At 46.3% G+C, this 26,748-nt stretch overlaps 1 protein-coding gene across 3 annotated transcripts in view; it reads left to right on the top strand.

The window, feature by feature from the left end:
• Nucleotides 1-5,088: 5,088 nt before the first annotated feature.
• ITPRID2 (ITPR interacting domain containing 2) overlaps nucleotides 5,089-26,748 on the top strand; it is a 67,130-nt gene continuing 45,470 nt past the window's right edge. The window contains exons 1-3 of one of the 3 annotated variants that reach the window (XM_053409518.1): nucleotides 5,089-5,956; nucleotides 6,958-7,221; nucleotides 8,003-8,051. In XM_053409518.1, the coding sequence (XP_053265493.1) occupies nucleotides 7,035-7,221; nucleotides 8,003-8,051 (236 nt within the window). In that variant the 5' untranslated portion in view covers nucleotides 5,089-5,956; nucleotides 6,958-7,034. Of the gene's footprint in view, nucleotides 7,222-8,002; nucleotides 8,052-26,748 lie in introns of all 3 variants that reach the window. The other 2 variants (XM_053409527.1, XM_053409535.1) reach the window with 2 other exon arrangements.

Below are 26,748 nucleotides of genomic sequence, written 5' to 3'. Positions count from 1 at the left end.
CTTTTCTAAATGAAGGGTTTCTAAATGAACTTTCAGATCCCCAAGGATTTAAAAACAAACGTTCAAATTCTGAAGCGGAATATTTAAATAGTGAAATATACTTATAGTCAAGTGTGAATTTCATGCTCTTTATTCAGCTCATAGTAGCAATGAATGGATCTTTCCCTAAAACATCTAGCGTACATTATTTACACAATGGGCCCCGCATGATTGGCTAATTCCGGGCTGCACCTGTAGGCCAATCAGGTTGCGGAGTCACTTCATCCAGGAGCCTGATTAGCTGCTCCTGCAGGCCAATCTGGTCACTGATTCACTTCCACCTGGAGCTGGATTGGGTGGCTCCTGCGGACCAATCAGACTACTGCATTCTGGATCCTATTGTTCTAGGATTCAGCTCAGTACATAACAAATAGGTTGCCCAAAGCCAGGACCCAACCATGCAGGGTGTATTGCCACCCAAAGTGGCTGCAGTACAACATGGATGTAGTAATTATCAAGTTCATTCCAGTGAATTAAGAAGGTTTCAGGCTAAATGGATGAGCTGAAGACCTGCTAGGCAGGGTGAGGTCACCACCCCAGACAGCAGATTTGGGGTGTCACAGAAGGGCAACACACTTTTTGTTATTGATAATTATTGTACTTCTGCTACCAGGGAGGGGGAAAGGGGATCGTGGGAGTTTGTGTCTCAGTTGCTGCAATAACGTGGAGAGTCTTAAGAACCTATTTGGGGTTTCATTTGCTGCTCCACCTCAGGCAGAGCTTTCTCTCTTACCCCTAGTTACCTGGGATCTCTCTGTTCTCTGAAAGTGCTAGAACTACAACGTGCAGGAGACACACTCCAAGGATTAATGGGGTGTTTTGCTATAACACCCACCCATTTCTATACATTTCCCATCCAAAGCCATAAGAATTCTCTCTCATGGTGTTGATATTTATGGCTCCTTTTGCGGTTGTTGCTAGCTCTTGGGATTCTTAAAATATCTATGGCTGCCCCCTCAGTCGGAATGATTGCCCTTATTGAATTTGTCTGGTTTTCTTCTTCTAAATAATAGCCATGGGGTCAGGTTCAGTGGGGTGCAAGGGTACCAACTTGAATAAAATATTGGGGGCAAATAAGCCCCACCACACATAATCCCCACATAATCAACCCCCCCATTTGAATGGCATTGCCCATCAACTTTGGGGGGCGGTCACCACAAATATTTTAGGGGGGGTGAAAAGACCTCAGCCTCTAGAGGTTAGCTGCTAGGGTGGAGTGTATGTGTTAGACATAGATATTCATTGCTGCCAAGTTGTTGTGGACACTGTCAGATATTTAACTTGAGACTTATCATAAGAAATCAGTTATATTATGATGGTAGTGTTTGTTTGGAAGTTCCAGATATCAGACGTAAGCAGCATTTAACAGAATCTGATCATGTGCCTCAAAGTCCATGGAGGGTACTAGATTGGGCAAATGGGTTTCTGGGCTTGCTTCATTTTCCTCAGTGGTTGCACATATGCATGTTGTAACAGTTGCCTAAGGATGTGCTTGGCTAGCAATTGCAGAATACTCTTATTATCTCAGGACCGAAGATCCCTCAGCGAAACCTTTCATCCTCTGGTTGTTGACTGGTGAAGTCAGTTGTCTCAAACACCACTCGCCACACCTCTGAATGAAAGCAATTGTCTTCCTGACAGAAGTGACACAATAGTCTCTTGCCAGCTAAATAGTTCTCATATTTCCCCTGCAAACAGAGCAACTATGGAAAGGCTGCCAGCAAAATGGCTGGGGATCTTCTGAAAGTGAGGGGAAGGCAAACATGCACAAACGAGGCCTATTATTGTGTGGGTGAAGTAGAGAAAAATAATTCCAAGTCCTCACAGCTGAAGGGCCTCTGGATGCTCAGGGTGAAATGAAGCACACATTTGTTTTCATGTCCCTACCCAACTGTCTCTATTGTTGTAGATTGGGGGGACGACACCCCTAAACCCTATAAATTAATAAGTGGTTGGATTTTGATTATTTGGGATGTGAAGGGAGAAATACAAACTGCAGAGGAATTCCTGAGCTAGTCTGTGCAAAATGACCTGGCCAAGCTAGGGCCATTAAGAAACAATACAGGGCCATTGACAGACCTGTTGGAGAACTGTCCTTCCCCCCTCGCCCTGAAATGTGAACAAAGTGGTGTGTGTGTGTGAAGTGACATCTTGAAATGATCTTACTGTAAGATGTGGACTCCTTCCATGCAGACTGAAGATATAAATAGGTTGATAAACCAAATTTCTTAAAGCTACGACAGTCTTTGCCATGTCTCAATTCTCCAAAGCAACACAGATCGTGGATGAGTGCCTGGAGTCTTTCAGAGAGTGGGGGTGGCCCCCAACTTTTGAAACGATATACTGTATAGGGTGTTGTGGGCCCCACAGTAACAGTTGAAAGAGTTTGTGGGGGAGGGGATATATTAATAATAATAATAATAATAATAATAATAATAATAATAATAATAATTATTTATACCCCACCCATCTGGCTGGGTTTCCCCAGCCACTCTGGGCAGCTTCCAACAGAATATTAAAATACAATAGTCTATTAAACATTAAAAGCTTCCCTAAACAGGGCTGCCTTCAGATGTCTTCTAAAAGTCTGGTAGTTGTTTATCTCTTTGACATCAGATGGTTCCTTGTAACTTGGCTTCTCACAGTGAGGGAACCGCCAGAAGGCCCTCGGCACTGGACCTCAGTGTCTGGGCAGAAGGATGGGGGTGGAGACGCTCCTTCAGGTATACTGGACTGAGGCAATTTAGGGCTTTAAAGGTCAGCACCAACACTTTGAATTGTGCTTGGAAATGTACTGGGAGCCAGTCTAGGTCTTTCAAGACTGGTGTTATGAAGCTCCTGCACATTATCTCCTGTTAGTTCAATGTTCCAGGCACTTTTTTTCATTTCCAGCTCACAGTCAGGAAGGGAGGGGGAATGTAGCTGGAGCAAGCAATTGTAGTGAGGTATGGCATGTGAGAAGCTTCAGCGCCCCTCTCCAACATGCTGAGGATGGTCATGTTTCTGTTTTTACGAAGGGCAGTCCTTTAAGGCCTATCTGGTCCAAGCTTTTAAATAAAAAGTAAGCATAGGTGTAGCAGGAGCCTTGAAGTTCTCCATCTACAGTTAACGTCTGGAGAGCAGACCGAACAGGGATGCAGGCAGCTTCTGCTAAAGCTTAGCTCAGGTGAGAGGAGGAGTTTTCCTGATGCAGGTGGTGGCACAAGAGGTCTGTCCCACGACTATACGAGTGGACCCCAGCTAAGTTCCACCCCCTCCTTTGGTTGTTATAACCAAGTGTTCATAGGCCTTAAGCCTCATTTCTGCCCTGATCTGGCTTTTCAGAAAGCACTAGCTACTTTAATCTGCTTAACTGCAAGTCTTAGAAATATTAAAAGTGTCACAAATGAATTCAAATAAGTATCTAAAAAGGTTCCCATTGCCAGCAGTTTTATGGAGCACTGACATAAAACCCAGAAGAGGATTATCAAACTTTTGCCCTTAGTAGTGAACATGAGGTAGAAGCCAGAATGACTCAGGCAAAACTGCGACACTCATTCCCCCCCTTTTTTAAAAAAAATAAATCAATTTGCTCTCTTTGTGGAGTCGACCAGTCTGTAGACTAGCTTGAGATATTTTGTTGCATAGCGTGACGCATCAAGGCAGGGGTTTTCAACCAGTGTGCCGTGGCACCCTGGGGTGCCTTGAATGCTGGTCAGGGGTGCAGGGGGCAACACTGGCCTCCGTCCCTCTTTCCTTCCCTCCCTCCTCTGATGCCCTCTTGCACAGCTGTTTGTTGCAGCAGCCCTGGCTACAAGCTCCCCGGGCCGAATGGTGCCTCTGGGGCTGGCCAGGGGGTGCTGGTTGCCAGGAGCTGAGGCAGCCTCAGAGTAAGCAAGCAAGCGGGTGAGGGAGCCCAGCCAGCTAGTCCACCAGCCCTTGGGTTGGGAATGGACAGACAAGTGGGAGGCAGGCATTGCACTGGCCTCTATTGTGCTTTCTGTGTGCAAGGCCTGCCTGGGAGCTGAGTGCCCAGGGCTGAAAGGGAGCCTTTTCACCATGCAGGCCTGGCAGCACCCACTGCTGCCTCCCAAGGTAAGGTGTTGACCACACATTCACCTTTGACCATTCTCAGTTGGTCCACTAAGGCTGGAGGCATCCTCTTTCCAGGTGTGTGAGGAGGTACCTCACTTTGGGATGGGGGGGCGGGCAGCTCAGAGACTCGAGAAGCAGCACAGGCTGCCCAGAGGACTCCCAAGGAGAGGGGAGAGAAGGCTGATATAGCACTGCACAAGAGAGGGTGTTCAAAAAAGAGGCTGCCAGCCCTGCAGGCAAAGGGAGACATAACTGGACTCCTGAGCCCCACAGGGTTGCCACAAAAAGAATGTAGTTGGTCAAGGGAGCCGTGCACCCAAAAAAGTTGAAAACTTCTGCTTTAAGACATTTCAGGGGCCCTGCCCCCCCCCATTTTAGAAACCTTTGGAAATCTAAGAAACTGTCATAGCCACCACAAAATACAGTACAGTGGCACCTCAGGTTACAGACGCTTCAGGTTACATACACTTCAGGTTACAGAGTCTGCTAACCCAGAAATAGTACCTCAGGTTAAGAACTTTGCTTCAGGATGAGAACAGAAATCGTGCTCCAGCGGTGCGGCGGCAGCAGGATGCCCCATTAGCTAAAGTGGTGCTTCAGGTTAAGAACAGTTTCAGGTTAAGAACAGACCTCTGGAACGAATTAAGTACTTAACCCGAGGTACCACTGTACTCATTTCATAGATGAAAAACTAACAATGCTCAGGACCTCCCCCCTCCACACACAAAGCAGGCAAAACGAGGAAGAAGTCCACCTCAAAGTCCACCTCTGTTTGATGTTTTAATTTGCCCAGAGTGACTATGGCAACCCAGTCAGATGGGTGACATTACAACAACAACCACCCCAAAGAGGCAATCCTGAAGCAAACAACCCCCACAAGTTTATTTCATAATATTTCTACACTGCTTGATTATAAGGTGGGGTAGGGTTAGGGAGACAAAAAGACAAAATCAAGGGGGGGGATTACAATAGTTCAAAACAAGTGTTCCCAAGCTTGGGTCTCCAACTGAAGGTCTCCCCATTCATGCTTCAATGGCAGCAGGTCTACTCTGAATTTCTGTTGTCTTCCGAAGTTTTACAGCCAAGTTTCAGCCATCTACACCCCAGTCACACCTATGAAACTCAAGTCACACGGTTACTGTTGCAATGTCACCATCACGTTTTTTACTTGATGTTATCTTCTGGCCGGCCCTTTCGGAGACTCCCATGTACTTCGAATCAGTCTATAAGCAACACACCCACCCCAGTTTTGTTTGAATCAGGTGACTGAGTAAGCCGGGGTGCCGAAGACGGAGTCAAATCACCCAGGGGAAAGTAGAGCACAGCAGGGTGGGCGTTCGATAGCCCAGCTGGTAGAACATGAGACTCTGAACTCTCAGGATTGCGGGTTCCAGCCCCACATTGGGCAAAAAAGATGTCTGCGTTGCAGGGGCTTGGAATAGATGAACCTCGTGGTCCTTTCCAACTCAACCGGAAGAGCGGGAGACTCTTAATCACAGGGTCGTGGGTTCGAGACTCAAACTGGTCAAAAAAAGATTTCTGAATTGCTGCGGTTTGGACTAGGTGACCCTCGCGGTCCCTTCCAACGCTGCAATTCTTTGATGCCTCCGGCCACTACGAGCACCCCTGTCCCAGCCCCAGGCTTTGTTTATTTTTCAAGCGACACCGCCAGCAGGAGGAGATGAGCGCGCCTCTCGCCTCGGGTCCCCGTCACGTGGGCTGCTGCCGGAGCAGTAGTCAAACTCTCCTCCCGACAGCTACGGTATGAGGAAGTCGGGGAGAGGCGCGCTCGCCTCGCTGTTCTCCTGATCCCGAGAGCAGCGAGGGCGGAGAAGACGAGGACGTGAGTACCGCGCTGTCCTTGGAGTGCGGGTGTGTGAGGAGGGATTTGGCAGGGTCCCTTCCTTCCTCCTGATCGCGGTGGAGGCGCCCGGGGGAGGGGACCTTCCTTGGCAGCCCTGGCGTTCCCTCCCCTGGGTTAGGACACCGCGCCTTCTTAAGTGCCCTCTTCCCCCTTGTCACCACCGGGACGCTGGAGGAGGAGGAGCCGGATCCTGCCTCCCAACACTGCCTGCAGTCCCGTCCCCAGGGAAAGTGGGGTGGTGGGGGGGAGAGACAGCAGGAGAGAGAGGAACACCCTGATTGATGATATAAACTCTCCGGTTTCCGTGCGCTTCGCGTCCGATCAGGCTCGGGCGGGCCTGCTTTCGCCTCTGCCGGTAATGCCGCTTCATTCCTCGGCTGCTTGCTCGTCCCGGGCGCGGCGGGCGCAGCAACTCTCGGGTGGCGTAGTGGAGAAGTTTGGGGCGGCTTCGCTGGCGGGCGAAGGGCGGCTGCAGAATTTCGCAGCGGCCGGGAGCTCCCAAACGCAGAGTCAGTTTCCCTCCTTCCTGCCTCCTCCCCCGGCGGCTTTGCTTGTTGCTACTAGGTTGCAACTGGAGAGGCGGAGGCACGCTTTCAAGTTTTTTTTTGTTTTATAGCCCTGGGAGTCGAGGGGGAGGAGTAAATGCTGGGTCGTCTTGGTCATGCAGCCGGGGACGGGGTTGCTGCTGGGTGCCTGTGGCCAGATGTGCTGCTGCTGGGCAGCTGTGGGGTGGCCCCCTCGATTCCAGTGGCTCCCAGAGGAGCGGATGCGCTAGACCGGGGGCGCCCAGCGATTCTGCCGCCGCCGCCTCCTCCTCCTCCTGCGCAACTTTTGCACAAGTCGCCCATCGCCACCGACTTGGCGCGTAATTGCGCACGGCTCCTGCTGGTGGTGGTGCTGCTGCTGCTTCCCGCAGCTCGACTCGATCGCGCGCAAAAACGAGCTCTCCTCCGGACCTTTTCTTTCTTTCCTCGCTGTAGGTTGGAGGCGTTCTTCAGCAGCCGGGTGAGGGCGGGCGAGCGAGTCACCGAGAGCGAGAAGCGGCGAAAGGCTCCCGATGGAGGAGGAAGAGGTGGCTTCGGTGCGCGACGAGTGGCAAGGGGTCGCTCAAAGGAGAAAGGCCTGGGCCAAAAGCAGAGACTCTTGGCAAGCGTCGGAGGCGGAGCGGCTCTCTCCAGAGGCAGCTGAGCCGGCGCCGGAGCAGGAGATCGCCGGGGGGAAGTTGCCTTTGGCTGCCGAAGGAGGTTTGTCTTATTAGCCTCATGGTTTTCTCTCTCTTTGGCTACCCAAGAGACACGCGGAGGAGTCATGTGGCACCTGAAAGGTTAACCGATTGATTGTCGCATCAGCATCTGTGGGCTAGAGGCTGTTGCTTGGGTGTCTGATGACGACCACAGAAACTGATGCCAAGATAGAGAAATGCCTTTCAGGTTTCACAGGAATCTTATTTTGATGACCAAATAACTGTTGGTGGGTGGAACTGAACTTTATGGCTGCTATCCTAAACTGCCATACCGAGCTCTGAAGCTCTTTCTTCCTACTGCAATATCACACTTTTCTTTTCACTAGAAAGAAAATCCACCATGCTGTTCTAGACATGTTTACTGGCTGAATATTGAATGCAATATTATAACTTTTAGGCAGCAATCCTAATCTCGTTTACCAGGGAGTCAGCCCTGTTTAATTTGGTAGGACGTGCTTCTGAGTAGGCTTGTAAATTTAGTAAAAAAAAAAAAAAATGTTTTAAGGATTAGCCTGCAAAATTGTACCCTTGTTGTTCATACTTTTGCTTAGTCCTTGAACGTTTTAAAGAAAATGTTGGGAGGTTGGCTTCCCTTCTAGAAACTGTTGATATTGTGCCTTAGCTGGTTTACATATCATTTAGTTGACTGGGATTTTTGAAAGCCAGCAGGAAAGATGCCTGGGCAAATGGCTACTTTTATCATTCACCAATGATAACTTATTGCTTCTCCCCATTTCTCTTTTGTTTCTCTCTGCCCTGCATTCCCACCTCTCCCCATTCAGCAGGCTCTATTCCAAACGAAAAGATTGCAATATGGCTTAAAGATTGTAGGTGAGTACTTCTTGTACAGAATGATGCAGTTGTTCAATATATCTGCTCCATCCTGAATCTTGTAAGATATCTAGAACTGCTTTGGCCCTGAGGCTTTTTAGAAATACCAATTGCAAATCGGTTTCCCCTTAGCTTCTTTTTGCCTCCCAAAATGTGTCTTAGTAGTAAATCACATGGATTGCAATGGATTTTCTCCTCGTGTTTCGACCATAATCCAACACATCCTTTGCATGCTTTCTTGGGCTTCCTTCTGAGTAAATTTGCATAGAATTAGACAAAAGTTGGGCATGCATTTAAACTCACTGATCTATAAGGAAATTCAAGCCCTCTTTATTTTGTGCTGGAATAGGTTGTGGCCAGAATATTTTGTGTGCAAGAGTCAGAGATGAATGGAAAACTGCTCTTTTGGCTAAAGTTTATTATGTTGTTCAGGAAATAGCAGCTGTTCTTTGGGACGGCAGGTCCTGTTGTTGTAAAGACACAACCCATAGTGCATAGACCGGGGTGTTGTCTGAAAATATAACTGCATACCAGAAACAAAGGGAAAGTTCCATGCTGTCTCGGCTTTGTGATTTCAGCTGCGATCTTAAATGCATTTAGGATGTACCGGGAAGTAAGCCGTGTTGCAACCGGTTGGATTTCCTCCCATGTTTGTAAACAAGTTTTAAATCCACTGCTGCTGCAACTGCAAACCTGCTTTAGCCTGAAGTCTTATTATTTCTTAGAGAGGAGTGTTGAAACCAATTCAGCTTCTGGATCAGGGTTTCTCACATAGTGGGCTGTGGGCGACTTTCTCCTCGTTGTCTTGCATTGCCTCCTAGCTGATCTCGTAGGCTTTTGGTTGGATTGATGCCAGTTTGAGCAATTCCTTGCATGCTGAGTAAAGGTAGCCAGAGGACTCAGAGAAATTGGGTGTGCATGGGTTTGGAATGAAGTAAGAAAGGAGATTCCGACTCAACGTCAGGAAGAACTTTCTGACAGTAGGAGCTGTTCGACACTGTAACTGTCTCCTTTGGGAGGTTGTGGACTCTGCTTGGAGGTTTTTAAACGAAAGTTGGATGGTCATTTGTCATGGTTGTTTTAGCTGAGATTCTTGCATTGCAGGGGGTTGGACTAGATGATCCTTGGGGTCCCTTCCAACTCTATGATTCTAAGGCAGAGGTCACCAACCTAAGGCCCGGGGGCCGGATGCAGCTCAATCACCTTCTCAATCTGGCCCATGGACGGTCCGGGAATCAGCATGTTTTTACATGAATAGAATGTGTCCTTTTATTTAAAATGCATCTCTGGGTTATTTGTGGGGCCCACCTGGTGTTTTTACATGAGTGGAATGTGTGCTTTTATTTAAAATGCATCTCTGGGTTGTTTGTGGGGCATAGGAATTCGTTCATTTCCCCCCAAAAATATAGTCCGGCCTACCACATGGTCTGAGGGATGATGGACCGGCCCACGGCTGAAAAAGGTTGCTGACCCCTGTTCTAAGGGCCAAAGGTAGCATTGAAGGGAAATGGAAAGTGAGATCAAGACTAGTATTTAATAGTAATAATAATAATCAAATAAAATGGGAATAGAAAATAGAGAGATAAGAGAGGAATGTTGTCACTGGAGGAAGAAGAGAATGTAACAGGACCAGGGAGGAAGGATAAAAGAAATTGGCAGTTTTGGGGTATGGGATAAGGTATAAGAGGAATGTGAAAGGAAACTGGGAAAAGAAATGACAGGAAATGGGTAAAAATACTCTAAGAGGCAAGTGGGGGGAGGGAAGGAAAAGAAAAGAAGAAGCCTCTTAATCAGCAAATTTTGCCTAAAGTAGGGAAGTCAAGTCACAATTCCTCCAGAGCAAATGGCTGTAACTTACATTGAAGAAAGCTGAGCTGTGGAACTCCTTGCCACAAGGAAACTGCTGTGTCAGAGAATGTAGCAATTTCCAAAGTTAGATTAGATATCAGTAGATCATGATGCCTGTATTTGCCAGCTGGTTATGTCAAACTCTGCCTCCACCTGCCTCCATTTTGTGACTGGCTCTGCCACTGCCCCACCATTTTGTGTTTGGTGGGCCTCGTGAGTTTTCAGCTGTCTTAAGTGGGTCCTGGGGCCAGAAAGTTTGAGAACCCTTGTTCTGGATAAATGTGTTTTAGATAACACAGTGTACCATCTGGAGATATTTACAACACTTCATTCCCGAGAGGTGAATTTAAATTAGAATAATGTATAGGTCACTTAACACTGGTTCACTCTCAGTTGCACTTCCTTAATGTAATTTACCTCACGGGGTTGTTGGCAGGATATAAATGGACACCCATTTATGCTAACCCAAGGGTCCATAGAAGAAGAATGGGATGGAAATGACTTTTACAATACCCCTTTTCTCTAGATATGTACTTCATAAATTTTTTGTTTTTAAGGTAAAAAGCAAGAGGATTTTCAAAACATGATCATAGCAGATCAGGATAAGCCACAAGAAATGTAGCAATTCTTTTGTGTAGGGCATTATGTTTTTTTGGCAGGGTGTGTGTGTGTGGAGGTGGGCCTGGCAGTTAATTTGTAACATAATTTGTAACATAAACATACTTTTGCTACCTCTGTGGGTCCTATCCAACTTGCATCATACTCCAAATTGACAACTGAAATGAATGGATTTATATAATTTAAATGCTTTAATTTAATTTAATTTAAATGCTACTGAGCATGATGGTGGAGATCAATCGGTCTTCCAAATGACACACAGTCCGTTTTCTGCCTTTCCTATTTTCCTTCTGTGTGGTTTGCTGTGATAAACACTCAAAGCAGAGCTGTGGCGTAGACACTCCCTCCCATATACAGTGTATCAGGTTTGAGATTGTGATCCAGAAACTGTAGCACAAAAAAGCAACGATTGGGTTTTCCTATATTTTTTTCATTTTGTTGTTGTTGTTGAAAAGGAACTGTAACCCCATAAACCAGGGATGGAGAATTGGTTTCCCTCTAGGTGTTGTTGAATGACAGTTCCCATCATCCCTGAACGCTGGCCATGCCAACTGGGGTGCTGAGGTTCAAGAGCACCCCATAGATCCCATTCCCTGTCCTTAAGGATCTCCTCCTCTATTGGACATGATCAGCATTCCAAACATTTTTAACACCTATGTGAACTGAAGTTACTTTTCTTATAAGTCCAGGGGTCCAAAGAACCACGGTTCTGCATTCTTAGGGCGGGCTTGTAATGGCAGCTCCTTGTACAACATAGCGAACACTGTTTGAATGGAAGGAACGTTCAAATGCAGATTGTAGTATAATGTGAGGGTTTGCTGCTTGGTGAAAATCATTCTTAAAATCTCACTAGGGAATGTGGAGTGAAGCCTTTGGATGAACCAGCTGAATCAGCTGTCTTGGATACTGGTTATTATGGTTATGGCTGTTTGCAGTGTTCTGATGTAGAGGGTATTCTGAGCAGTTAGTTTACTGTTTTCTTTTTAGGTATAGTCGTATCAGCAGGTGAGCCCTGCCGCTGCCATTATTTAAATCTCCTCTGGGCTGTAGTGTGGATGCTGACTGCTATTCACCCTGTCCCAAAACTGCAGGGAAATGAATGGTGTCTCTTAGCCTGCCCCGCCCCTTTCTTCTGCCTCATCCTTTTGGCTAGATGTGATTTGGGGGGTTTGAGCTATGGCCATCAAAAATTGCTCATCGTTTCCTTCTGTGGTGTTTAGTCTGGAACCATTTCTCTAAAGCGAGACAAGGGATTGATACGCTGCGTTCTCCAGTCTGAAGAGGGAATCTGAAACTCTTTGAAGAGGTACCAGGAAGGTAGAGTCAAACCTAGAAGCCTTGCAAAACTAGAAATTCCACTATTGTTTCTCCTTCGAATTCAGAATTGACCAACCTTGTTCTTGTAAGGTGTAGAAAAGGCAGCTGGAGAAAAGTTTTTCAGCACTCTCTTAGAATGCTGTTATTTATTGAATTTTATTATTCATTGGAGTTGTACCCCACCCTTCCTCCTCAAGGAGCCCAGGGCAGCAAACATAACACAATTTAAAACCAAAGGAAGCCAAAACATTGTAGAACAGTTAACATATCCTAAAAGCAGCTACAGTCAAAAACATCTAACATCAGTTATAGTTTAAAACAGATAAATGCTCCTAGTTGTTCTTCCCTTACTGATTTTCTTCATTTCAGGGGAGAGAGTTTGCCATTGTCAAACAGCTGGGAATAAGATATCCTAGCTGATCTGCTACAAATCACCCAGAGATCTGCGAATAGATCCAAAGTTGCTGATGATCAAACAGTTTCTTTGGTGACAGAGAGGTCTGGGATTAACAAAGCCTTAATGTTTGCAGTTCACCAAAGGCATGGGATATTATAGTTCTGGTGTATCTTGTTTATTTATACTGTGAGGGGCTATTTAATCTAGAATGTGAAAATAAGTGGGAGTTTTAAAATGCCATTTACCTTTCCCGTGCCTTGTTTGAGAGGGAATTATTTCTTGGTGGTGGTGCCTTAATAATGGCCTATAGAGGAGGGAATTATTTCTTGGTGGTGGTGCCTTAATAATGGCCTATAGAGGAGCAGGCTTGTCTTCTCCACCCAGGCCCATTAAAAGGAGAGGTGAGACGCTTCTGGGAAATGAGCATTTGCCACAAGGTTATTCAGATAGCATTTTGCTCTGCTCCAGAGCATCTATACAGAACCTTCTCCATGCCCAACAATTTGTATAGGGATGCAGGGGGGACTCATTGTCCTTCCATTGTGCAACACCTCCAGTCAGAATGGCTAGTGGCCAGGAATGATGGGAATTGTAGCCCAATGACATTAGGAGGGTGCCAGGTTTGCTATCCCTGACTTAATGTCTTCCTGATGCATCTTCAAAGGAACTATCTGAATAGCAAGAGCAGGCATAGGCAAACTCGGCCCTCCAGATGTTTTGAGACTACAATCCCCATCATCCCTGACCACTAGTGCTGTTAGCTAGGGATGATGGGAGTTGTAGTCCCAAGACATCTGAAGGGCCGAGTTTGCCTATGCCTGAGCAAGAGGCATGCAGTTTCAGGGCCCAGTTTCAAATTCACTCACTGTCAGATCAGACATCCGGGTGCCCCACCTACAATATCTACTTTAGGGTGAAATCTTCTCCTCACGCACACACCCCGTTTTCATCCTGTTTAGTTATCAAAGGAAGAAACTGCCTGTTTCATGTACGAAGTGGTGTTGTTTTTCAAACGAATTCCTTCAAAATGCATGCTGAGCATGAAAGGAGGTAACAAAGTTGGCCATTAATTTTTTTCTTTTAATGGTAGTGCTAATTTTATCATTTGTACTTAGTGTAAAATAATTTGCCCCGGCTGTAAATCCTCCCCTGATGCTGTATAAGGCTTTGTTGTCCTGTGTAAAACACAACGTATAGCATACCGTTGAAACCCTTCTGGATCCACCTTGGGGCTAAGGAGGCGCCCACAAGTTATTGCAAAGATTAATTTCATACTTCTGAGATGGATGTGGCAGCTCTGCAGCCCAATTGTGCATGTTTACACAAAAGCCCTTTTGAAAAGCGGTACAGATTCCTGTCCAGTCTGGTTGCCTTCTGTTTGTGGGCTCTGTTAGAATCGGTACTTCGAAACACCTGGGTTTTAGTGTGGCTTCTTGCTGTCTTTCAAAAGTAAATGGTCTAAGAGGTACCTCTGATCCAGGCTGCAATTCGATACCCCTTTACCCTGAGAGTAAAGCCCTATTGAGCCCTATTCTATGTCAATAGCAGCATCAAAGAACAGAATTTTCAGGGCAGCTGTTTCTATATTTATCAGAGAGCAGGCTTATAAACACACTTCCTCCAGGGAAATTTCTGGCCCCTTCAGCTTCCTTTTTTTTTTTAAGCTCCCAATTCTTTATTTACAGACTTTTATAGAAGAAAAATCACCTAGTTGCTCAGTGAGAGGTAAATCTGCTCTGCTGCCTTCCATTGCAGTGTTCAGGGAGCGCCAAGGTGGTGGAGTAATCGGTAGTTGGACACCTGACATTTGAGTTAATGAAATAAAATGTAAATGAAAATTGCACTTCTCTAACATGTTTAAAAGTTTTGTTCTATTAGCAATAATTTCCGAAAGCTTAGCCATATTAGTCTGCTACTCCCAAAAAATAAAAATAAAACCATTGTGTGGCACCCTAAAGTCCTAACAGATTTGCAGTGCAATCCTAAGCATGCTTACTCAGAAGTTAGTCTGTGTACTTCAATGGGATTTACCCCTAGTTAAGTGTTTTTAGGACTGCAGCCCTATGGTAAGTATAAACAGACCGGAGGGTAAGAAATAACTTTGTAGCTAAGTAAAAAAAAAGCTTATGCGACAATAGAGTTTGAAGAAGAAGAGTTTGGATTTGATATCCCGCCTTTCACTCCCTTTAAGGAGTCTCAAAGCGGCTAACATTCTCCTTTCCCTTCCTCCCCCACAACAAACACTCTGTGAGGTGAGTGGGGCTGAGAGACTTCAAAGAAGTGTGACTAGCCCAAGGTCACCCAGCAGCTGCATGTGGAGGAGCGGAGACGCGAACCCGGTTCCCCAGGTTACGAGACTACCACTCTTAACCACTACACCACACTGGCTCTTCATAGAATTGAAGAACGCAGGAATATGCAGCTGTTGGGGATCAAACTTGCAACCTTGGCATTTTCAGCACAATGCTCTAAACAACTGAGCTAGGTGACTCAAGCTTCTTTGAATTCATTATACTATTTAGTGGAATGTTTTTGTTTTGGCATTGGCTTACCTTGACTACCGTAAGCTGCCGTCCCTTCCACACTTTCCCCGAAATAGGTCCAGCTGAATTCAGGAGGACCTACTTCTGAGTAGGCACGTATAAGGTTGCACTTGTTAGTGAATCCATAAGCCTTTGTCAGCTGGGGTAGTTCAGCTGGTTAGCGCATGAAACCCTTAATCTGAGGGCCATGGGTTTGAGTCCCACGTTGGGCAAGACGTTTCCTGCATTCCAGGGGTTGGGCTAGATGACCCGCATGGTCCCTTCCAATTCTATGATTCTTGGTGTGGGCTCACCTGTATAAGAGCCCTATTTTTGTTAGCAATTCGCTGTCAGCCAACATATAATCAATTTTGCTGGTTCTTACCCCGGACATGAATGTATATTCCCCGGGGATATTGCCCCTGGTGCAACCATTTAGGATATGAAGACTTAGGCAAAGATCAGAAGACGACCTGGATGGTCGCCAGATTCTGTGTACAGATCTGTAGGCACAGACGATCTCCTAACTCAAACTAGTTCGTTATGAAAATCCCCAAACTCAGTTCCATGGGTGACTCTGTGTCAACTCCCTGCGGTAGTTTATTGTTGTACATGGTTTTTAAATTTATTGTTGTACATTGTTTTAATTGTTTGTTTTTCTTCTGTGACTGTACCCCCAAGTGTGTTTTATAAGCTGGTCTCTGACCTTAATAAATTATCTATCTATCATCTATCTATCTATCTATCTATCTATCTATCTATCTATCTGAGCCCTGCTGGAGACCAGTGTGGTCGGATGCCCTTGAGAAGCCCACAGACAGGAGGACACTTTGCAGCAGCTCATTCCCCAGTTGTGTTTCTTCAGAGGCACACTAACTCTGACAGTGGAGCCGCAACACGGCCATCGATAGCCTTATACCCCATTAGTTTGCCTAACCCCCAGCACATCCCATGGGAGCAAATTCCACAGTTCCAACTATACTGTGCCTGAATAAATAAATAACCCTTTTGCCCATCCTGAATCTTCCGACGCTTAACTTGGTTGGATGTCTGTATGAGAGGGAGAAAAAACACTTCTGTACGTTTTCTTTGCTCTGTGAATAATTTCAAGCACTTCTGTCATGTCTGACATTTGCCTTAGTTTTCCAAACAAAGCAAAAAACAGCGCCAAATGTTGCAACCTTCCCTTGCAGGGCTTCAGCCCCCTCAGTCATTTTGCTTGCCCTTTTCCTGCCCTTTGTCCAGCTCTGAAGCATCCTTTTTTGGGGGGCGCCGCAACCAGAACTGTACACAGAATGGCACCGTGCAGTTAGTTTACCTCACGAGCTTTTGCTCTGGAAGAACCTAAGTATATGAGGCAGACTTGTACGGAACATGTGCAGATGCCAAAAACAACAACAATAACAAAAAGGAAATAAAAAAGAGTAGGTATAGTCAGAAGCCGAAGCCACGAAAACTGCCGCCAACAATGTGGCTGGTTAGTCATTTCTTGTGTGTTTGTTGTGGTCGTGTTCCACCCTTCCTCCAAGGAGCTCTGAGCGGTGTGCATGAGGGCTGCCTCATCTTATTACATGTTAGAAAATGTCCTGTCATATGAGAATGTGTCATCCCTCCACCGCTCATGGCTCTCTGGCTTCATTTCGCTAGCAGTTCCCTAGAGAATATAAACTCTCTCTCCCCCCTTCCATTTCCAGATAATAGCAAATAATTTCTTCTCTTCCCGTGAGGCAAGTTCTTTAGGCTCCACTGCATGCCTTCTGTGGCCATCTTTTCCTCTCGCGTTTGCATCCTCTGTAAGTTGTTCTCTCAGGTTCCTGCTTTTGAGTTGGACGCCTGCGTTTTGTAGGGTTCTGCAGTTTACTGAGTCAGGCGTTCTCTGACCACTCTCCCATCTACCTCTTCCCTTGAGTAGTCCCACTTCCTGTGCCCTCTTCCAACACCCGCAGATTTTAACCCAGTTCTTATGGGCACTTCTGATAAAAGGTTGCACTGGTTTTCCACCCTGGGTGTTCACCATAGATATGCCAAGAGATTACAGTGATGGCGTTGCTTGTCTACAGAGAATAATGGCCAATGGTGGCTTTCAGTTGTATAATGGAAGTCGATGCCCACATAGCTGGTCCTGTTATCTTGGCCTTGTGAGGGTTTTCCTCCCCTCCCAAGCCACCCTGACCTTTCACTTTCTTGAGTAGTGCTGCTGTGTGTCATTCTATTGCAGACCATTTCCCCTTGAGCAAATACTACATTAGCAAACATTTTATGACATCACAGTAGCTCAGTTGATCCCCGTGATTAGCCCTCTGACAGATAGAAAGCAGATGGCAGCCTGTGGCTAGCCTGTTTCTGTTTGCCGAGGGTATAATCGAATTGTTCCCTACCACATTTCACAAACGGAAATAATTAATGCTCCTATGCATGGGGTGGGTGGGGGATGTTTGAGACTACGGGCAGAGTTCAGCAGGCCAACAGTGGCCTGCTGCATTATGGCCGTGTCAGCAAAATCCAGACTCCCATGCATCACAAGAAGAAAGTGGGAACTAAAGGCTCCTGCAAGAAGATTTCTCTAGATGAGAAAAGCACCAAGGCAAGTCACACGCTGCAGGGAAAGTTAAAATTATGTGAAGGACACACATTGTACGGATTCTACTGTACTTTTCCATCTATCAAACACCCCCATCTATAAGACGCCCCCTATTTTGGGGGACTCAAAAAAATGGGGGTGGGGAGATGGCTCAGAGTTGTTTTGCGGAGGAGTGCCCAGAGTTTTACAGCCTTTTTTTGTGGGGGAGGGAATTCCCAAAAATTGCTCACACGCAGCATAAGCACCGACAATCGCAGGCAGCAGACAATTACCCACTTCTCACAGCAACAGAGAATTGCAAACAGACCCTTCTCCAGCAAAAAAATCCTTACCCAACTGAGAAAAGCTGTCCGCTGGCGAGCGCACGCATCCCAGAACAGCCACCGCCAATTGTAGCAGCGACAGCCAATCAACAGCAGTGTTTGCTGCAGAAGCCAATCACCAACCCAATTAGAGAAGCAGCAGCCAATTGAAAGCAGCCCTTCTAGCAGCCAACAATCATCACTGACAAGCTCCTGCCAATCACCTGTTCACCCCATTCACTATCCATGGAGAAGAACGAGGCAAGTTTTTGAACATAATTTTAGAGTAAAAAACCTCATCTTATACATGGAAAAGTACAGTATTTGAAGGATGTTCATAGAATCATAAACTGGTTGGAAGGGACCATGAGGAGAATTATCTAGTCCAACCCCTTGCGATGCATGAATCTCAATCAAAGCATCCATGAGAGATGGCCATTGAATCTCTGCTTAAAAACCTCCAGTGAAGGAGAGTCCACTATGCTGGTTCTGTTTTACAGCTGAAGAAGACATGACACACAGCAGTAAGTGGCAGAACCCAAGAACAAGCAGCAAATCCATGGCAGGGAATTAAAGCGGAAACAGCATCTGGTATTGCAGTGCTATGGTTTTCCCAGTAGTGATGTATGGAAGTGAGAGCTGGACCATAAAGAAGGCTGATTGCCAAAGAATTGATGCTTTTGAATTATGGTGCTGGAGGAGACTCTTGAGAGTCCCATGGACTGCAAGAAGATCAAACCTATCCATTCTGAAGGAAATCAGCCCTGAGTGCTCACAGATCATGAAGCTGAGGCTCCAATACTTTGGCCACCTCATGAGAAGAGAAGACTTCCTGGAAAAGACCCTGATATTGGGAAAGATGGAGGGCATAAGGAGAAGAAGACGACAGAGGACGAGATGGTTGGATAGTGTTCTCAAAGCTACTAACATGAGTCTGACCAAACTGCGGGAGGCAGTGGAAGACAGGAGTCAGGATTGCCTGGCGTGCTCTAGTCCATGGGGTCACGAAGAGTTGGACACGACCAAACAACAACAAATTGCAGTGCCTCTAAGCATATGCGGAATGCTTTGCTGTCAGTATTAAAGGAATGTGTGTCCCTTTTCCTCTCTCAGTGCCCACTTTAAAATTAAGAATCAGGGTGCCTCTGAGAAGGTCAGAGTACCTTTACGTGGTCACTTCTTCCACAGTCATAATAAAAGAGCATTTTCCTTTGAGCTCATCCTTGTCCAAGGCTCAGAAGAATGGAAGCAGGTGTGGTTTCACCCCAAACAGGACTCTTGCCAATAATGACTCTCCTGGCTGAATCTGATCCGCTCCAACACACTGATGCCAGGGAATGGGGTGGACAGAGGTGGTTATAGGGTATTACGACCAGTTCGGCTGCACTGGCTGCTGGCATTGCAGGGGGCACTGCAACAGTGATACAGAACAGAGCATGAGAGGTGAGGGAGCCCCAAATTTTAGCAACGCACAGGGCGCTGCTAAAATCTGAGAGCCCCAATCTGCCACTGGGTGGGTGTAACGTTGGTGGTGGGAGCTAGTAGCAGGGCCCCACTTTCCCTTAATCTGCACTCTTAGTGTGAGCAGGTTTTTTTTAAGGATTTGGAATTTGTGAAGGCTCCCTACAGCTGAGGGAAAAAACCAATCTGCATGAGAACATCTCTTGGTCTTGATCTCTGCTTCACTCTCTTTACAGCCCAGCATAGATATTAGGAGTGCCTAACCCTATTGATTTTTATTATTATTTTTTAAAAAATTGGTCCTCGGTGTGTCTGCATAGGAATGGGCCTCAGGTTTGTTTGTTCTGCACATTTGTCAGCAGTTCATGAAGCTGATAACCACCCTTTCCCAGAGCAATGGATAAATGAGTCCATTTCCCCTTCTGTTCCATTAGGAATTTTTATCTGCAACAGAGTTAGCCTATGTTTAAAACAGGTATTGAATCAGAAAAGTTACAGATATCTGTCTGTTGTTTTATGGAAGCGACTTAGTTTGATCTATTCAAATTGAGGCTCTAACAAGCATCCCAGTTTCACAAAACCACACCAAGGCAATCGATTAGTCATCAACAGTATCCATTAATCAGCTAAAATCATCATAATTGAACAAATGTCATTTTTTACAGATAGCAGCATAGTTTGTTATCGAAAAATCAGAATTACTCACACAGGATTAATGAAACTAATATGCATTGCTTATAATGGTTTCATTTTATTATATTAATTACACATGGGTAATTTTGATTTTTTGATAGCTAATTGAATAGGAAAATTATCTTTGACTGTGTCAAAGGAATTCATACTGTAATAATTATTTTTAGCTGTACCCCACCGGCAGTGGCCAATCCTGCATCTCCTTCCCCCTGCCCTGGGTTGGGACATCACTTGCATCCACACTTTCCTTAAGTAACAAATCATATAGCTTATAACTTTTGGGGAACAGATTTGTTGTACAAGAATGCTATTTGGTCATTTCTATTCATCTCAGTCATTCTTTATGATGTGTTATGAAGAGCTTGCAAACAGAGCTTGCAAACACGGGCAAGGATTCCTGGAAGAAACTGAAGAGAGAGAGAGATTGTGTCTTTTGGAGCCTGAGGGTGTGTGTGGCTGATGACTCTGTGGGAACACAGGATCTGAGAGGTAGGAGTTCCAGCTGAGAGGAAGCCAGGCTGAGGGAGGAGTTAGCAACCAGCAGCAGTCAAACTTAGCTCAGTGCAGATCCTGGGAGCTCGCAAACAGACCTCGCAAATGGGTGTTTAGTAGGGGAGTTTAAAGGGGAGGCCCAGAGTTCTGTCTCTTGGTGTGCATAGGACCAGAGACATGGAGGGCGAGGGAGCTGCTGCAGTGATCTGTAAAACCTGTGTCATCTTTGTCATTCTGCCACAGAATAAACAACAGTACACTTGTAGCAAGAGCAAGCTGGTTGTCTTGCTGGAAGAGACTGGAATTTAGGAGTTTAGGGGTATAAACTGTTCAAAAGGAATAGGCCAAACAGGAAGGGAGGAGGAGTAGCATTGTATTTAATGGATGTGTTCACTTGTGGTGAAATCCATGGCCCAGAGAATGAAAAGCGGATTGAGAATACAGTCATACCTCGGGTTGAAGTAGCTTTGGGTTGAGCGTTTTCAGGTTACGCTCAGTGGTGACCCGGAAGTAATGGAACGTGTTACTTCCGAGTTTCGCCACTTGCGCAGACGTTCAAAATGACGTCACGCGCATGTGTGGAAGCAGCAAATCGTGACCCGCGCATGCGCAGATGCAGGCTGCGTTCGCTTCAGGATGCAAACGGGGCTATGGGAAAGAATCCCGTTCACATCCAGAGGTACCACTGTATATGGGTAAAAATTGTAGGAGAGAGACGCAACAGTGACCTTACTGTCTGCTATAGACTGCCAAGTCAGACTGAAGACTTGGATGATGCCTTACTAGAGCAGATTACCAAACATTAAGAAAGGAGAGAAATAGTAATCATGGGGGACTTCAACATCCCCGATATCTGTTGGGACTCAGACTCTGCCAAGAGTGTAAGGTCTGACAAATTCCTCTATTGCGCCACAGACAATTTCATTTCCCAGAAGATGGAAGAACCAACAAGGGGGTCATCTATCTTGGACCTGGTCCTCACCAATAGGGAGGAACTGATTAATGAAGTGGAAGTGCTCAGAAACATGGGAGGAAGTGATCATGTTCTCCTGGGTCCGTTGTTGTTTAACGTCTTATAAATGACTTGGATGAAGGAATTGAGGGGATGCTCATCAAGTTTGCAGATGACACCAAACTGGGAGGGGCAGCTAATGCCGCAGAAGACAGAATCAGAATTCAAAATGACCTTCACAGATTGAAGAACTGGGCACAAGCTAACAAAATGAATTTCAATAGGAACAAATGTAAGGTTCTGCACTTGGGCAGGAAGAACCAGATGCACCTGGCTTGCTAGCCGTACATGTGACCACGCTTGGAATACTGTGTCCAATTCTGGGCACCACAATTTAAGAAGGATGTAGACAAGCTGGAACATGTGCAGAGAAAGGCAACCAAGATGATCAAGGGACTGGAAACCAAGCCTTATGAGGAGCTGGGTATGTTTAGCCGGGAAAAGAGGAGACTGAGAGGAGGTATGCTAGCCATCTTCCAATATCTTAAGGGCTGTCACATGGAGGAGGGAGCATGCTTGTTTTCTCCTGCTCTGGACGTAGGACTCAAACCAATGGCTTCAAGTTGCAAGAAAGGAGATTCTCACGAAACATTTGGAAAAACTTTCTGACAGTAAAAGCTGTTCAGCAGTGGAACAGGCCCCCACGAGAGGCGGTGGACTCTCCTTCATGGATGATTTAGCTGAGTTTCCTGCATTGCAGTGGGTTGGACTAGATGACCCTCGGGGTCCCTTTCAACTCTATGATTCTGTGCACTCTTATTGCGCCAAGGGCATGAGAGATCTGCACAGTAGTGAGGCAGCCTAGGCAGTGTCTGCCCTGTGCACCCATGCTTGGCAGTTGGTCGCTTTGAATCCAGTGGAACTTCTGAGTAAATGCTCATAGGATGAGGCTGCCCTCCTCCGGGCCCTGTTACAGGAGACCTATTGGTAGACTGGCTAGATGCCTGTGGAGGATAGCATAGCTTGCCATGCAGGGGTGAGAGAGACTAAGCACTCTGAAATGTCTCTTGCGTAGTTGTTACATGGACAGACTTGTTCTTTTGCATCTGGTCACTGTAACCAATCTTGCCTTTATATTTTGAAAGAGGGCTTCTCGCTGTTTGTTTCTGTGTTTTGAGTTGGGCTTCCGTCCTACCTACCCAAATCGTGACCTTTCGGGCCAACGTAATCATCTATGTGTTGGCCTTCCAGGGGTTTGATAAACCTGTTTTTCCTGATTTTTGGACTGACTGCAAAAAAAAAAGGCAGTTGTTGAGCACTTGGCAAGTCACAACACACACTGGGTGGGCTGCAAGTTGTGTGGGCTTCTTTGAACAGCTGCATGACAGGTAGAAGTTCAACATGTTTAGATTCCTCAGCACAAAAGGAGCCAAGGGGAGGGGAAAACATTGCCTGACACACTTTTGCCTGTCGTGGAGCAAGGGCCTGCAAATGGTGGGGTGGAACTTGCAATTCTATATTTAACATCTTGCCATTTTTCAACATTTATTTTAAGTCTTCTCTGGGTTGTGGTGGTGGTGGTGGGGATTCCCTAGTCTAAACCTTTTTCCTCTTGAGGAATGTTGATCATGACTGGACGAAATTTAACTTTTAAAGTAACTGCTAACTGTTTTAGGACTTTGTGCTAAAGATCCTCAGATGGATGTCGGAACCCAGAGATAACTGATTTGAGCATTTTAGGACTGGGACTCCAGTGCTGTGGTAAATGCATTTTAGTATTGCAACAGCCCATCTGTGGTGTGTCACTACTGCTAATATCCAGTTTTTTTAAAAAAAAAAAGTACGGTGTGCTCTTGTGCAGAGTTAGCTACGTGTCAACCTCCTGGTGTCAATTGGCTTGTATAATTTAACTCTACATAGGACTGAGCTGTAAGCTTAGCGAAATCAAGGCAATCTTGTGTTTACAAGGTTGGGGGTCCAACCCGCTGAAATTTAGCATTCTTAAATCTCATTTATTCCCTTGGAATTTGAAGCATGGTTAAGGTGGCTGTCATGTGTCCACTTGCTTAGGTGTAAGTCCCAGGGGGCATGCACAGCACTCAAAATTTACCAGGTGCATTTTGCACCTGGCTATCGGTTAAACCACAGAGCTTAGGATTTGCCGATCAGAAGGTCAGTGGTTTGAATCCCCGTGACAGGGTGAGCTCCCATTGCTTGGTCCCTGCTCCTGCCAACCTAGCAGTTCGAAAGCATGTCAAAAGTCCAAGTAGATAAATAGGTACCGCTCCAGCGGGAAGGTAAACGGTGTTTCCGTGCGCTGCTCTGGTTCACCAGAAGCGGCTTAGTCATGCTGGCCACATGACCCGGAAGCTGTACGCCGGCTCCCTCAGCCAGTAAAGCAAGATAAGCGCCGCAACCCCAGAGTCGGTCACAACTGGACCTAATGGTCAGGGGTCCCTTTACCCTTTACCTTTATCGGCCACTTACAGCCCAGGTGAAGATGCCTGGGCTCCAGAATGGCGCCTGACGTCTCCACCATCTGGAGGTGCATGTCTGGGGATCCTTGGATCCTGATTGCCTTAACACTCTAGCAACTCATCTACTGGCGGAGGAATGGGAGTGCGGAGGGAGCAGACCACCTCTGGCACCACTATTCCGGTAGGGTGCCATCGCGGCAGCCCCCCCAGACATGTGCTGCACACACCCCACACACCGGGTGCCATGCTCCCACATGCAGGGTGTCACACCCCCAGAACGTGTGCCATGCCCTCACGGGTGGTGTACCATGCCCCTGGGATATGTGCCAAGCCCCTGTGGGCAGCATGCCATGCCCCCAGGATGTGCACCACGCCCCCGGGGGTGCCAGCCACACCCACGCCTACTCTCTGCACCCAGTGGTGGAGCATGCAGCTTTGCCACTGAACACATCCTGTAGAATTCTATCCATTATATTTTATCTGCACAATCAGAATGAATTTCAGGAATCAAAAACTCACATGCTAAAATACAACTTTTGAGCCGTCTGGCCCAAAAATAGCAGCTAGGAATTCTGTTTTGGCGACTGTAACCATGGTTTAAGGAGCCATTTGGTGCCTAGCTTCTATATCTGAGTTTCTAACCTTGACATGCTTCCAAGTAAACAAACGTAGCATTGCATTAAATCATCCAGTTGATTTCTGAAATTTGCACCTTGCCTTTCCCACCAAATGCTGCCCATCCTAGTTACATCCTTGGCGTTTGAAGCTACAACTGCGCCAAAAGATGGACAGTCTTAATGGGTTTGCTCTGCTTGTCTTTGGCCGCTGAGGTAAAGAGAAGGTGGGGGTGTTCGCTTATTTAAAGAAAGCTTATCCCTGTAGGAGTCTTTAACAAACAAACAAATCTGTGAATTGTTCTACGGTTTGCATGGGTGTCTTTGTTTTCCAAAGCGCAAGTTTTCTGTTTTGCATCAGCTGTGGTGCTCTTGTTCAAGCAGGTATCGGTGAAGTCAGGGCCCTTTTTCAGCCGGAACTTGCCAGAACCCGGTTTCAGCACCTCTCAGGTGGATGCCATTGCCATTATAAGAGAACACGGGGGTGTTCATGGGGAGTTCTGTCATCTCTTTTTTCTAGAAAAACAATGCTGTGTGAAGTGAATGGGAGCCAGTGACTCCGTAATGCAGGTGTGAGCAACCTGTGGCCATTCAGATAATTCAGTCAGCATGGCCAATAGTCAGCGGTGATGAAAGGGCACCAGATTCCTCACTCCTTCCATAAGGAGGTTAGTTTGGGAATTACACTGCTGTTTTTCTGTGGGAAATCTGAGAAAATTTGGCCTCTTTTTAAAAAAAAAATTGAATAAATATATTTACAATGTACTTCCTTGTATTGATATCTGGGCTGGGCACACCCCCTTTTTTGTTCTTGTTTCCTAAATATGTACTGCTGTTGTAGACCGCCAAATTGGGAAAAGGCTGGTGGTTTTACAAGGAACTTCTTTTCTGGGATGTTGTGCAAAAACGTCGCCCCTGAAATGTAAGCGGGCAGTATTTAGCCAGCAGGGAAAAACTAATTCTTTTAAAAATAAACAGCACACACACTCAAGTTCAGACAATAAGAATCAGCTTAAGCTTAGGGTAGAGGATTTCCTTGTTTGTGTGTGAGGCGCCCTCAGATCCCGGGGGTTGGCTTTTCCCCAGTCACTTTTGGTTGTCCACAAAAACAGGGCAATACCTACTCTGGGGTAAACATCACTCTGTAAGGAGAATATTCATTGCCAAAAGTTGGGGGAGAAGAAAGCACCTTTTGGTTTGATTGATAGGGAGTTTGCAAAATGCCTGAGAAGAGAGAACAGATTTGACGTCTTAACTGGAGTCTGGTAGATGAGTTAGCTTTCTGGAAATGTGCTGCGTTGATGCATTGCTTGGGTGAGACTCCTAAGTTTGATGCCTTCTTTCATTTAAAAACAGACGTCCTGGGGCACACCCCATTCTAGAGCTTTCTGAAATAGAAGGGCTTGAAGAGGCTGGTGGTCGTGGTGGGCTTTCCTTTTTGGAGCTGTTCAACGGCTAGAAATGTTCCTGTCTCCCTGCAGTGGAGATGTGGTGATGATGAAAGGAGGACTTGGTTACCTTTGCCTGCCTTGTAGCTGTTCAGCTGTTCACCATGCAAGTACCGTATTTTTTGCTCTATAAGACTCACTTTCCCCCTCCTAAAAAGTAAGGGGAAATGTGTGTGCGTCTTATGGAGCGAATGCAGGCTGCGCAGCTAGCGCTGAAGCCAGAACAGCAAGAGGGATCACTGCACAGTGCTCCCTCTCGCTGTTCTAGCTTCTGGCTTAGCTGCATGCAGCCTCTTCAGGGCAGCGGGGAGCCTTCATCCCGCTGCCCTGAAGAGGCTGCGCAGCTATCCCAGAAGCCATAAGAGCAAGAGGGATCAGTGCGCAGCGATCCCTCTTGCTCTTCTGGCTTCGGGGATAGCCACGCAAAGCCTCTTGAGCACAGCGGGAGTGCTCCTGCCTCTTCGCTCAAGAGGCTTTGCGTTGCTTTCTTGTTTCTTGTTTTCCTCCTCTAAAAACTAGGTGTGTCTTATGGTTGGGTGCGTCTTATAGAGTGAAAAATATGGTAGTTGCACTCTTCCCCTGTGGCAGCTATAGAGTGCAAATGAAGATTGCAAATGGAATGGAGATGGGTGTCCTCTCTCTCCCACACCACCTCCACAAGGTTCATATTCACTCTTTATCTTCTCCCCCAGATAGTTAATATGCCACAAGTGAGCTGCTTTGCTATGCATTCCCTTGAGGGCTAGGATGTTTGCAAGGCTGTTTGGAAGATGGAGCTTCAAGGAAAGCAAAGAGGTGCTAAAATGGCTAGAATAAGTTGATAAGCTGGCTAGACAGGGATTTTCTTTTTGCACAACCTTGGTTGGTTTGCTTTTTTGTGTGTGAGCTATTTAGAACAGAGCAATATTTTGTCTAGCTATTCTCATGAGCAAAAGATTTCAAGGTTTTTGTATTCTAATTTGTTTCCATGAAACC

The sequence above is a fragment of the Podarcis raffonei genome, chromosome 1 (assembly GCF_027172205.1).
Source record: "Podarcis raffonei isolate rPodRaf1 chromosome 1, rPodRaf1.pri, whole genome shotgun sequence".
NCBI lineage: Eukaryota > Metazoa > Chordata > Lepidosauria > Squamata > Lacertidae > Podarcis > Podarcis raffonei.
The sequence above is the reverse complement of the archived record's forward strand: the minus strand, read 5'-3'. Positions and strand labels throughout refer to the sequence as shown.